At 43.7% G+C, this 13,486-nt stretch overlaps 1 protein-coding gene across 1 annotated transcript in view; it reads right to left on the reverse strand.

Annotated features, from left to right (window-relative positions):
• Positions 1 to 220: 220 nt before the first annotated feature.
• MARC2 (mitochondrial amidoxime reducing component 2) overlaps positions 221 to 13,486 on the reverse strand; it is a 31,482-nt gene continuing 18,216 nt past the window's right edge. Inside the window, exons 5-7 of the mRNA XM_029593159.1 lie at positions 5,046 to 5,107; positions 3,341 to 3,412; positions 221 to 2,906 (exon numbers count right to left, since the gene is read on the reverse strand). Coding sequence (XP_029449019.1) covers positions 2,780 to 2,906; positions 3,341 to 3,412; positions 5,046 to 5,107 — 261 coding nt within the window. The 3' untranslated portion in view covers positions 221 to 2,779. The remainder of the gene's footprint in view (positions 2,907 to 3,340; positions 3,413 to 5,045; positions 5,108 to 13,486) is intronic.

A 13,486-nucleotide genomic window follows, 5' to 3' on the forward strand; every position in this document is an offset into this window, starting at 1 on the left:
GCAAAGAGTGGGTTCTCCTCGCAGCACCCTTTGTGGTCCTGTCCTTCAGCCTGGACCCCCAAGGAAAGGAGCATCATCCACCCCAAGCACCTGCCCTTCTCCATTGCCCAAAATGTAATTCTAACACAATCCCAACATCCCCCTTCACCAGCTTATTGACCTATCTAGGTTCTCAAATAGTTAAAAAAAAAGATAAAAAAAAACAAAACAACTAAACCAAAAGTTTTTATATTTTTTTTTAATAGGAAAAATCTTTACATTTTCCATAGCGGTTTGTGTGCTGTCAGTTTCTCTTCTATACAGGTGGTTATACATCGCTTCCTCGGGATATCAGCACTCGGCACCTTGGCAGCACAGTCTTATGGCAGACATGGATCCGGACCCACGCCATGGTCAGCACTGCCACATAGGTTTTGACAAGTCTAGTACCCACATTCTGGATTGCTTCAAGGTTTTAAAAGTTGACATTTAAACAAGAAGTCCCCAGGATTATTTAAATTTGTATTTTTAAGAAAGAAATTGAATTTTGCAAGCAAAATTGGTTGAAAAAAAAAAAACCCAAAACAAAACACACTACAAATGCTGGGAAGAAGCAGTAAAAACAAATCTATGCACTAGTAAAATCTAAGTCAAAGTGTGGAGTGGTACATACAATCAGTAAAAGGTGACGTTTAGATTTCATTTACTTCCAAAATGCTGCACAGAGAAGCAACATATACCACTTGCTCATGTGTTCATTAATTTGTTAACTCATGAAGTACAGTGAGATGATTAGGCAATCTGTACATGAGCCTTGAGATCACAATGCAAGGAGGCAGGGACCACACGTCACAATCTCAATACTGACCCGGAGAGGAGAGGATCGAGACTGTGAATCACATCCTAGAGGCCAATCTCGGGCCCTTCCCTCCCTTTGATCACAACGGTGGTGGCGTAAAAAAATAAAACAAAATAAAAAGCAGCTTCTGCTCACACATGATCGCCACGCTAAAGGCAAGCCCAGCAGAATTACAATCTGGAATACCATCAACGCATAGGAAAGATTAGCAAAGTTACTTATGTTCATTCCTACGTCTCCAGATATTTTTGCTAAAAAAAAAAAAAAAAAAAATCTGGTTCACAAGTACAAGTTTTAGAAAAGCTTTAGCTTTCACAACAGTCTCTTACAAAAGTGGCAAAAATATATATTGTTGTATCAGCTGTGAACCAAGACATGGCAAACCCCTAGTAGGGAAACAAAGATGAAATCAAAAGATTCAGGGGCAAAGTTTGGAACCAGTGCCACATAATACCAAGGTGAATGGTTATTTGACCAACTAAAATGAGAAGGATCCAAATAAAGCCAGACACACTGCGGACTTGGGAAAAAAAAACAAACAATGTAAAGAGTTCACCAGGTAACCCAGCTGTACCATTTCCATCTCACCCAGACCCACATGAAGGAAAAAAAAAAAAAAAGGATATTGTAATTAAACCCAGCATTACGTTTCTCAGTAAGCCCTCCCGCACGATCAGAACGCCAGAAATTACAAAAAGAGAAACCATTTACATCCTCTCTCAAGTGCTGTAGAGCTGTGGTTCTCAACAGGAGTGCGAGACACACTGCTGTGTCAGGAGGTGTCTTACAGGGCCAGCGGGAGGCTGCTCTCTCCCCCCATCAGCCTGCATGGGAGATGGTTGCCTTCTCCTTAACTGGGCCTGATAAGACGCTCCTCTCGCTTCCCCACCCTCTCTTTCTGGCACCTCCATCACCCAGATCAGAGCGAGACATCGCCAACTCCTGCTCTTCTGGGCCAGACAGAGCACCAACTGTATCTTCTGCCCTCTGGGGCTGGAAGTGATGCGGCTGATGCTGCTTTCACCCTGTGGGTGGAGACCGGAGAGTGGGGACAGGAGGTTGGGAATGATGGGTGGGGAGAGGGGGGGGCTGCGGGTAGTTAGGCAGGCAGGGGCAGGGATTGTCTCGTGCACAAGGATTATGATATTGGGGAGGTAAGGAATGCTGGGCAGGGCTGTAAGTATGAGGGGATGATTGAAAGGGAGTAAATGGGAGAAGTGAGCGATGATGATATGGAGGGGGAGTGATGGGGTGCAAGAGCCTTATGATGTCAGTTTTGGGAATGTGCATTTCTTCTATCTTTGTACTTTGCTTACTGTAAGAGGAAATGTGTTTGTTTCTAGTTCTCCAGTTTTGCGCTGCATGCAGAGGGGCTTTTTGGAGTTTCCATTCCAGTTTTTGCCTCCACATTTATCATTTGTGGCCTGTTCTATACTTGGTGAAGGTGTGACTGAGGTGAGGTATTTTATTAGCATGTAAGCAGTCTTATTTGTTATGTTTACTCAACAGGATGTGCAATGGGGGGGGGGGGGGGGGGGTGCATTGCTGCCTTTTCATAGGTAGGGCTTTTGCACGTGCTGAGTCTTTTTTTCAGGTTTTGATTTTACAACGCACCCGGTAGTAAATGGAGTTACTGAGATAACACCAGAATCAGAATATCTTTGTTTGAATGGTGAGAAGTACAGGGAAATATCCCAGTTCTGCTCTGCATCCCTTTTTTGGGGGTTTGTGTGGATGCCAGAGTATATGTTTACTTTTAGCGCTGTGACTGTCCTATGTTCACTGTGTCGTGCATGTGAGCATCATCTTGTCAGGTGTGACCCGGCACAAAACAAAAGTTGAGAACCACTGCCCTAGAAAATGATTTTATGCAGAACAAAACTGTTTTCAGCCCCAAGTACTAGATTCTGTTTTGAGTAAGGCCCGTCCTGCCCTCTTCTGTCAGTAGAGCATCTTGTATACAGGGTCTCCGACCTTGAGAGACCCTGTTTTTAAGATTCCGAAGAACTGCCCGAACAAAGGGGCTGCTTTAAAGATGTGCTTTTCAGAGGGATCGCAGAGACGGTAACTGCAGGGGGAGAGAAAAAAAACAAAACAAAACAAAGAGACGAGAGCGTCATTAACCGGCCCAGAACGTTCCAACATACACATTGGCTGGCGAGCACAGCGAACAGAAATGCATCAGACATGTTTACATAATGCAAGCTGGAGATACTGCCAAGATAAGCGATGGGCAGCATTTCTGATTTGGGCTTTGCGGCAGTCCAGACCTGTAAAAATGAAGCATTGCCCTTTGTGTGACAAAAAGTGTGTCTTTTTTTTCTTGTATATGCGTGCAGCAAACTTCCACCGGTTGTAGGACAGCAATGAGATCATTCATAGCGTTTTGAGTGCATGAGCTACAAGTTCTCCACAGTTCTAGCATTGTATTTTCAAACACATGCACTCCAGAGCAAGTCTAGACATGCAATGATCTCCACTACTTAGAGAAGTTGCGGCTACCTTTTCAGAGTATCCAGCGGCTCTTTTCGGGTGATGATCCCTGTATCGGGGTCCACGGTGGTAAGAATACACCTGCAAAGAGAAGGAACCTTAGGGACATGGGGGTGTTTTGAACCTGAGGAACGTGCATTATTTTTCAAACAGACAGACATCAGAGTTTGTTATGAGACCAGGCACAACCTCGGAGACGGCGACACAAAGCATCCGTATTCAGAAGGGTGAGCAGGGAAGAGGGGCCAGGCAAGAATGCACAACACGGCATGGTGTACTGTAGTGCGCCCAGAAGCAATAGCCCCACGATATGCACTATCACAGCCAGAAGTGCGTTACTGTAATTATAAACTTCTAAAGGAATGAAGTGCGTTATCACTGGCTGCCTGTGGCATGGCGAATGAAATACAAAAACTGCTATGTTCATCCACAAACTAATTAAAAACAAAATTGAGATGCCTTGGATCAGTGCAATCCCGCAGCTCTACATGGACAACTTGATGTTCCTTCCCTTCGTGCTACTGATTTGGCGGAGATAAGGGATAGGGCGTTTTCCCATGGCCGCACCCATATTCTGGAAGATGGGGCCTGAGCCGCTTTGAACAGCTGTGTGCACACCGAGCTTCCAAAAACTGCTGAAGACCTTTCTTTTTCAAGATGCATCTTCTTAGTTCTTTCTAGGGGATGGTTCCAGTTCACACTCCGGGCTCGAGAAGAGACACGTTGGGCACATCCACTTTTTGACTGGTTTCTCCTGTTTATTGTGACTCACTCTGACCTTTGGCTAAATGCAGGATTGAAGTGTTTTCAAATAAATAAATAAATGTGATTTTGTTTAAAAAAAAAAATCTTTAGGGACATTGCACTAGGGAAAAAACTGTTCACAGTAAATGAAAGGATCTTCAGATTTCATTTCCTGACCAGTAGTAAAACAAAAAAAAAAACAAAAAGTCTGTGTCCATCTCCTCAGCCCTCGTCTCTTTAAATTGGGTGCACTTACAAGCTAGCCTGCCTAGAAATGCTTAAATACAGACAGGATTTGTAGGATTATAACCTGGGGGATGAGCGGGGCATGGCTGGATTATGCAAGAATCTTACAAACCCTGCCACATTTCGGCTCTGCTTTCACTGGGGTTCGGGGCAACCTTACAGCATGGGGATTTTGCAGACAGAAGGCTGCTTGATGTTGACCTCTGGCTGACTGTTTTTCTGCCCCACACACTGGTACTGCCTTCGACAATTAAAAAAAGAAAAAACATTTACCACATTGGGTTAGAGCAGAGCTCATGTTTTACCAATTAAAAAAAAGACATCTACACACGCGCGTTCAAACATGGACCTCAACCTAGGAGATCTTCACTGGCGGTATGGACTATTAGTCCCCACCATCTATATCTAACCATTTTTTTAAAAAAAATGTTGATTTAAATTCCACCTTCCAGCCACTTCAAAGCGGATTACATCCAGGTACTGTAGGTATTTCCCTGTCCCCAGAGGGCTCACAGCCCAAGTACCTGATGAGGCAATGGAGGGTGAAGTGGCTTGTCCAAGGTCTTATCCTTGAAAGCTTATGCCTCAATAAATCCGTGTGTCTATAAAGAGGTGCCACCAGCCTCTGTGTCGCTTTTCCTACTACAGACTAACATCCACGAAACGCACTCCCAGCCAGCTGCACGAGCATCCCAAGATTTCGATAGGACAATCAGTTACCTACCTGGGGCAAGCCAGCGCTCGTTTCATTTCCAAATTGCCAATAAGGATTTCATCCCACGTATCCTAAGAGGAAAACAATTTCTACGTTACCACACAACACAGATCATTTTAAGCACCTTTTATTTTCAGATATGTATCGGGTGTTGCTAGACACGATGTTGATAATGGACTTAACCGGGAAAGGTAAATGCAGAACAAAAACGTTAGAGGGAAGGGAGGAAGAGTCAAAAATATTAAAATCCATATAGTTTCTCCAGCTGCACATGGCTCACTGCCGACGGGCAGTTGGCAGTTGAGAGATGTTGGGTGTCTATAGATTCTGAAAGCACTTCCTGCTTACATTGACTTCCGCCATAATTAATCTCTGTAAAGTCGGGGGGCTGCCGTGCCAAACCCCACGAGGTCTCGCACGGGTAACGCCACGAGCACAACCAGAGCACAGACTGCTGGCGCGCGGACTTAAGGAAAGCGAGTGTGGAATAGAAAAAAAAAACAGGCCAGAGCCATGAAGGGAAGGCTTCAATTTTTGTCAAGCATCTATACAAAATAATTAAAAACAATCGGGGGAAAAAAACCCGAACAGAGGCCAAAGTAGGGAAGTAGGAAAAAAAAAACCAGGAAAGGCAAGAACCGAGCAGGGCCGCCTGCTATTCTGCAGCCTGCGACCAGCTCCTATCAGGAGACTGGAAATGGTCTTACAGGCACCCACTGGGCCCATCACTACATTTTATAACTTTTAGCCACGTCCAGGCTATGAGGGACAGTGAACCAGTCCTAGCCTATCAACTCAATATTTTGTCGTTGATCAACTGAAAAATTCAGGACTAGGAATCCCAGAATGCTTAGGAGTCGGGAAACGAAAAACCCAGGACAGACTCCAAATGTTCTGGTGGACTGGAGTTTGCCCAGAGGTCCTCACATCTGCACGGGAGATGAACCAGTTCCACCTTAAAAGCAGCAGCCGCAGGCCTTACGGAGCTTTCACCAAAAAGGCCAAAACGACCCTCGGTGGAAAAGGGGCTTGATTCCAAGAACCCCTGCCTACCCTCCCCATGGACACCCAACTTCATTTAAAAGGACAATTTTCAAAAAAGGTATTTACATGGGGAGAGCGCCTTGGTTGAAAATTCTTCCCCCTCACGACACCAAATACCTGTTTTTAACCTGGCTAAAGTATTCCCAGGGCAGTGTTCAGGTCAGGGGAGGTAAACACCCAAAATTGGACTCCTCTCCTCCCCCCTCCCCCCCTCAGAAATATCAGGTGCCAAATCCATGCACCATTTGTACATGCGCAGGACAAGTGAGTGAGAATTTTACCATTACCCGACTGCGTGCTCATTACCATGCAACACCGCGGGTTATTTAAAAAAAAAAGTATCCTCTTAATGCCCAAATGGTTACTTAGAATTCCTGAATGGGAAGACCTGCGGCCACAGAAGTTTAGTTTGCCCGGTTCATCTCCAGCGCTGCGGTTCTCTGCTTGTTTCTGATACCTCTCCTATGGGTGCTCTCAGCTGCTGACCCGTGCGGAGCCAACACGCCACATGGGCCAAAGCACCCGCCCTCGGCTTCCAGCTGTGCCGCCTGCAAATTTGCATCACTCGCCTATGGGCTCCTCCCTCCTCCGTGCTGTGACTCCTTGGAGTCGCACAAAAGAAATGCCTTCCACATCTTTTCCCAGCAGTTCCTTTGCCAAACATTTTGGAGATTTTTTCCTTTCCCAATATCAAAAGCTCAATTACTTTTCAGGAGAAAACTTATCTGGCTAACTTTGGCGGGATAGTCAGCGGCACAGCCACAGAATTGAATATATATTTATTTATTTATTTATTTATTTATTTATTTAGAGTTTTTCTAAATCCACATCATGCCGGTTTACATATATATATTTGGGGGGACCTTCCTTTGCAGTTTGCAGTGTATTTTCCTTGGGAATTTATCAATGTTTATCACAAGTTTATTGCATTAATGATAAACAGTGATAAATTCCCAGGGAATATAAGACAGAAAAAATAAAATCTGAAAACGAAGATCTGTAAATATACCCAACCATGTTAAAGATATCCAGATAACTTATCCGGCTAACTCCGGTCGTGCCATAGAGTAGTTAGGGAAGGAAGAAACCCGTAAGTTATAAGTTATCCTGCTGACTTAACATAGGGGCTTTCTGGGACTGAGTTATCTGGCTAAATTTTAGCTGGATTATGAGTTATCCAGATAAAATTTAGTAGGATAAGTGCCCAAAATATTCAGAAGTCAGCATTCATCCAGATAAGTTCTAAGTTATCTGGTGAAATGCCTTTCAATATAGACCTCTTAGAGCTCTATTAAATTGTGTTTGTTCTTTTCATCCCAGGCAGACTCGTTTCTAAAATACAGTAAAAGCCCAATGATCCACATGCTCTTATCTGAGAGCCCCCCTCTCTTCCTGAGGCAGGCAGCAACTTGCGAGAATCAGGAGGGGAGGAGAGCAGGGGGTGATGTTGGAGTGAACAGAGAAAACAGACTCTGCTCCCCAATCCAACCTCTCCCCTTCTGCCATTCTCCCTCCCTTCCCGTGCAGTGAGAGCTGGGACTGATGCAGAAGTGGACAGAGCACAGAGCAGAGTTAGTTGAGCGCCAGGCAATCGGGCTTTTACTGTAGATCATTTCATATCTTAAAACTTTGTGGCCTTCCTTCCGTGATTCTCAGCCATGCCTATGGGTCCCACCTTGGACTCTGGGAGTATCCTGGAGAAGGTCACTTGCTATTTCCACGCAGTGCCTACTCCAGCTTCTTCTGGTTGACATGGGCCATGCTCCCAGGTTCTTCCCACTTTGGAGGTGGAGGGGGTAAGGACAAGTTTTTCCTCTTAGGGTTTTCTGGAGGTCCCTCTGCAGCAACCCAGCACAAGCAGCACACCCACCACCGTGAGGGCTGTTCGAAATAAAATCCTTTTACCGGTTAAACCTGATTGCAGGAGAACAATCACAGAAGGAGCACTTGTGTTCAGTGCGCAGTCAATACAGAAAAATAAGGTTCCAAAAATCACAATGTCAGTGGCTAGAAACTTCACGCTCTGGCAGTGGGCGTTCTTGGGCACGTCGCCTGGTTGTACCTGGAGGCAGATTCAAAACTGCTTCCCCCTTTCGAGGACCACAAAAATGAACAAAGAGCCTCTCAGACTTCCGGAAAACCTCTGTCTTCTCAGGATAAAATTTTAAAGCATCTTCTGACATCCAAAAATCTTAAAGAAACTAAACCTTCCCTTACACTCCCTCTTATTAAAAGAAGGTAAAACAATACACTGATTTAAATGAAAAGACGATATAACCCTTAGGTAAAAAAGAAGGGACTGGTCTCAGAATAACTTAATTCTTTGTAACACGCAAAAATGGAGATTGAACAGACAAAGCCTGCAATTCCGAAATTTGCCTTGCGGAGGTAATAACTAAAAAGTCTGTCTTGGAGTTAAATCCTTAATTGTAGAGTCTCCCAAAGGCTCCAAAGGTGAGCCAGTTAATGCTTATAAAACTAAAATTTAAACTCCAATGAGGAAAAACTGGTCTTACAGGAGGACGGAAATGCTTCTCTCCACTTAAGAAATGACAAACATCCCTATGGAAAGAAACTAAACTACCATTAATTTTTCCCCCAAAACATGAAACGGCCACTATCTGAACCTTCAAAGAGTTTAAATGATAGACTTTGGTCCAAACCACATTGCCTAAAAGAGAGAATTTCTCCTATTTGAGCCTTCCATGGTGATAATCCCTTCTTCAAACAAAAATTCTCAAATTTATGCCAAACTCTTATATAAGAAAGAAAAGTGGACCTTTTTCTAGAATGCAATATTGTACTAATAACTGAATGGGAATAGCCTCTCTTTGCTAATATTTCCCTTTCAATAGCCAAGCTGTAAGCCAAAATGGAGCTGGATTCTCCATTTTTATAGGACCCTGATGTAGAAGACCCTTCATCTGAGGGAGCAGTAATGGTTGATCCACTAGAAGTCTCCTTAGATCTGCATACCACGGTCTTCTTGGCCAATCAGGCGCTCCTAGCACCACCAATAACTTATCTTTCTCTATTTTCCTTAAAACTCGGGCTATTAAGGGCCATGGGGGAAAAAGATATAGAAGATTGTAACCCCTCCAACTTTGTTGGAAATCATCTATTCCTTTGCTGTTCATCTCTCTGTGATGACTGAAAAATCTTTATACCCTTTTGTTTTTATTGGACGCCATTAAATCTATTTGGTGAAAGCACCATCTCTGAACTATTTGTAAATAGGCTTCCTGGCTTAATTACCATTCTCCTGAATCTATTATGTTCCGACTTAGATAATCTGCTTGGACATTGCCCTGTCAAATGCAATAGATGATTCTTGGCCCAAGCAAATAGGTTTGTCTCCTCCAACACATCCTGACTGCGAGTTCCTCCCTGTTTGCTTATATATGCCACTGCTGTTGCATTGTCGCATAACACCTTTACTGACTTTTCTTGAAGCTGAGGCTGAAAGTACAGTACAGCCAGACTGACAGCCCTGGTCTCTAAATGATTTATTGACCACTCTGTCTCTTTCTGTTTCCAAACTGAGTGTAAAGATTCTTGTAATGAGATCACTATCTTGCCAAACTGGCATCCGTTGTTAAAAGCTCCCAAACTGCAGCCTCTAGAGGCATTCCCTTCTTCAAATTTGGCAACTGAATCCACCATTTTAGAGTTGCACAAATCTCGTCAGACAAGGGAAGCCGACCCTGATAACTCGGAGTCTGAGGATTCCATCTTGAAAGAAGAGAAATCTGCAGGTGTCTATGTGTGCTCTTGTCCATAGCACTCTGTAGAGTCAAAGTCATTAGACCTAAAATCTGACGGTAATGCCACGCAGTTGGGGCTCGTTGTACTGAAAAACCCTTTACCTGAGCACAAAGCTTTAAAATTCTCTTCTGCGGTAAATACACCATGCCAGCCGCAGAATCAAACACTGTTCCTAGATGTTCCAACTTCTGGGCGGGATGTAAATGACGTTTTGAAAAACTGATCACTCAACTTAGACGCTGAAGTAAAGAGACCACTATCTCTGTCGACTTTACCCCTTCGGAGAATGATGTGGCCCTTATTAACTAATCATTTATTTATTTATTTATTTATTTATTTTTAGATTTTTATATACCGGTGTTCCTGTATTAAAATACAGATCACATCGGTTTACATTGAAACCATCCAAGTAAGGAAATCATCCAAGTAAGGGTGAATTAAAATTCCTCTCTTTCTCAAAAAGGCTGCTACAACCACCATGGAGCCATAGCCAAGGCAAACAGAAGGGCCACAAACTGAAAATGTTGGTCTAGTATACAAAAGTGAAGCTATTTTTGGAAATCTTGTTTCACAGGAATATGAAAGCAAGCCTCTTTCAGATCTAGGGAAGATAAAAATTTGCCCTGAAGAACTAGGGCAATTACCGTGTGAAGAGATTCCATATGGAAATGAGGGATATATATATATTTTTTTTTTTTTTTAATTTACCCTTTTAGATCTAATATCAGTCTGAGAGAGCCATCCTTTTCTGGAATCATAAAATACATTGAATAATACCCCCTTTTAAGCTCTGATAAAAGAACTGGACAAATTACTTGTAGTTGAACCAATTTGTTTAATGTCACATGAACTGCTTCCACCTTTATGGGAGAGTGGGCAGGAGAAACTACAAAACGATCCTTTGCCAAACTCCTCAATTCTGCAGCATAACCGTAATGGATTATATCCAAAACCTATTGATTCGAAGTAATCTGGATCCATTCCCCAAGAAAAGCCTGTAGCCTGCCTCCTATTGGCTCTCCTGGAAAATGAATCCTCCTGACTTCATTGTGTATTATTTGAAGTCCTGATAGTTTGGGTAAACTCCCGTCTTGATCTTCTTGCACCACGAAAGGACTGAGAGGTGTTCTCCTCTTTACTAGATTGAGGCATTACTCTTTTACCTGGCTATATCTCTTGGCTTCCAAAAACTGAGTACGGCTTCTATAAAAACGAAAACTTGGTTTAGCCTTATCCTCAGGTAATCTCACAACCTTTTGGTTTCCCATACTCTTTATTAAAATGATCCAAATCTTCCCCAAAAAGGTACTTACCCTTGAAAGAAAGATGAGACAGCCTGGATTTTGATAAAGAATCAGCAGACCAATTTCTTAACCAAAAGGAGTCGTCTGACTCCCCCAGAAAGAGCCAAAGACCTAGCAGAAACTCTGAAAGCATCAGGTATATAGGCCGCAGCAGACTCCATCCTTGCTGAGTTAAGTAACTCAGAAGAGTGCTGAAACCAGTGAAGCAGAGATCTAGCAACATAATTAGCACAAATTGTTCCCTGTAATACAAAGGAGCATGCAGAAAAAAAGATTTTTAAGAACTGCCTCTAACTTCCTATCCTGAGCATCTTGAAGGAAAGCACCTCCTCCTCCAGGAATAGTAGTTTTTCTAGTAACAGCACAACTGAAGATTCAACCTTAGGCTGTTGAAAAAGACGATCCAAAACCTTAGAAGGTAATGGATATAATCTATTAAAAATCCTCTGATGCTTCTAACCAGCCTCAGGGAATTCCCACTCAGCCAGGATCATAGCTTCAATCTCTTGGTGAAGAGGAAGAGTAGAAACCGTTTTACGCGAACCCCTCAGAATAGGATCCCAATCAGGAACAGGTTCATCTTTCTTCTCCTCAAGACGAAAGGCTGCCAAGACCTGTAAAATTAGCGTGGCCATCTCCTCCTTATGGAATAGTCTAATCTGTTCCTCCTCATCCTCCAATGACTGAATCTCGCCTTCTTCTAGAGATTTGAGGATGCTTCCTCCTTAATCATCCTCCATAGCTAAATAAGGAGGAAAATTTTAAATCCAGAGAAAAAGATTCTCTTTTGAGATCTCATATTCAGCTGTAGAAAAATCAGCCTGCAAGTTATCAACATCATCACGACCCTCTTTGTAAAGCATTAAGTGCCTGATGCAAAAATCTAAAAAATTCTGGTGAAAAAGATGATGGAGCCACTGGAAGTCGCATCATGCTTTGACTCAAAAGAAAAATCAAGCCCCGGCAGCTACCTGAGCGGTCCCTGAACTGCACTGGGACCTCCCTTTAATGACGATGCGCTCAGTGTGTCATCCAAGATGGCCGCCGAATCCAAATCAGCCGTTAGAACAGCTGCTACCGACGGTTCCCATGCAACAGAAGCTGCCCCTGATTGCGGTTTCTGCATGCCAGCAATAAGATCATGGGACACTACATTTTTGGTAGTTGCTGAAAACTTCAGTGATTCCAGGGAGCCAGACTTACCGTGGCAAAGGAAGCATAATGTCCCTTCACAGGAACTGAGTTTTGCTCCACAGCCGCTGCACCGACGTTTCTCAGACATCAAAATTTAAAAAAAAGATTCAGCTTCCAGCTGCAGCAGGTAGATAAGAAAAAGCTTCGATACAGGTAATTAGCTAATTCGCCAACTACTGAATGAATTAAGACCCAGCCACAGTCCCTCTTTACCACAACAACAACTGGTAACAGAGTTAGGGTAATTCGTGTCTGGCTCGCTTCACTGCAGGACCACGGCCATAAAACAGCTGCTTTGACAAGTAAAGGGGCTAAAAGTAGCATGAAATCCTTTCCATCCGCTGAAAATTCTCCTCATATAATAGAGTAAAACAAAAAAGCTCCCATCCAACGACTGGAGGCAGAGAACACTGGCTGAGTTGGTTCTGATCTGTACTTATGTTCTACTGATGTCATTAAAAAAAAAATAAAAAATTAGAACACTGCCTCCATTTGGCTGGAAAGGAGGATAAACCCATAGGTTTGGGACGGGTGGAGCAGAAGATAATGGAAGTATTCTTCGTTTTACAGCCCTCCACCTCCCATTTAGAGGTAGGCTAGGAACACAACAGGAAGCATGTCTTAGCCATGTTTGGATATTCCACAGGGGCCAGCTGAGGATCCTGCAGAGGCAGCACTCATCATCCCTGGGGGAGGGGGGGGGGGTGTCTCGGCCTTTGCACAACAGTGACACCTAATGTCTGAATTTAGGGGCCATGGCAGCAGAGGTCCAGAAGGATCCCTGGCGAATGGCCCCTGCAACAGGACTGTCACTGCAATAATCAAGCTGAGTTAGAAGGGGGAGATAAACTGGAGGAGGAGGGAATCCCCAGGTAGTTGCAAACGAAAGCTCATGGTGCCAGAAACTGGTTCTGATTGGGTCAGAAACCCACAACAGGCAGGAGGAAGTGCTAGACCAAAAGAAAAGGGTTTTTAATAGCTACTTCACCTGAGACAGGCTCTTCACTGGAGCACTAAAAGTTGCTATGCTTGCTACTGCGTGGACCATTATTACCAACCTGCGCTAGGAGCCACCCTCGCATAATCACCTTGTGGCCCTGCTATTATATCTTTCCTGTAAGAGTGAGCACCGAGTGACAAGTC

This window comes from Rhinatrema bivittatum, chromosome 3 (genome assembly GCF_901001135.1).
Source record: "Rhinatrema bivittatum chromosome 3, aRhiBiv1.1, whole genome shotgun sequence".
Taxonomy (NCBI): domain Eukaryota; kingdom Metazoa; phylum Chordata; class Amphibia; order Gymnophiona; family Rhinatrematidae; genus Rhinatrema; species Rhinatrema bivittatum.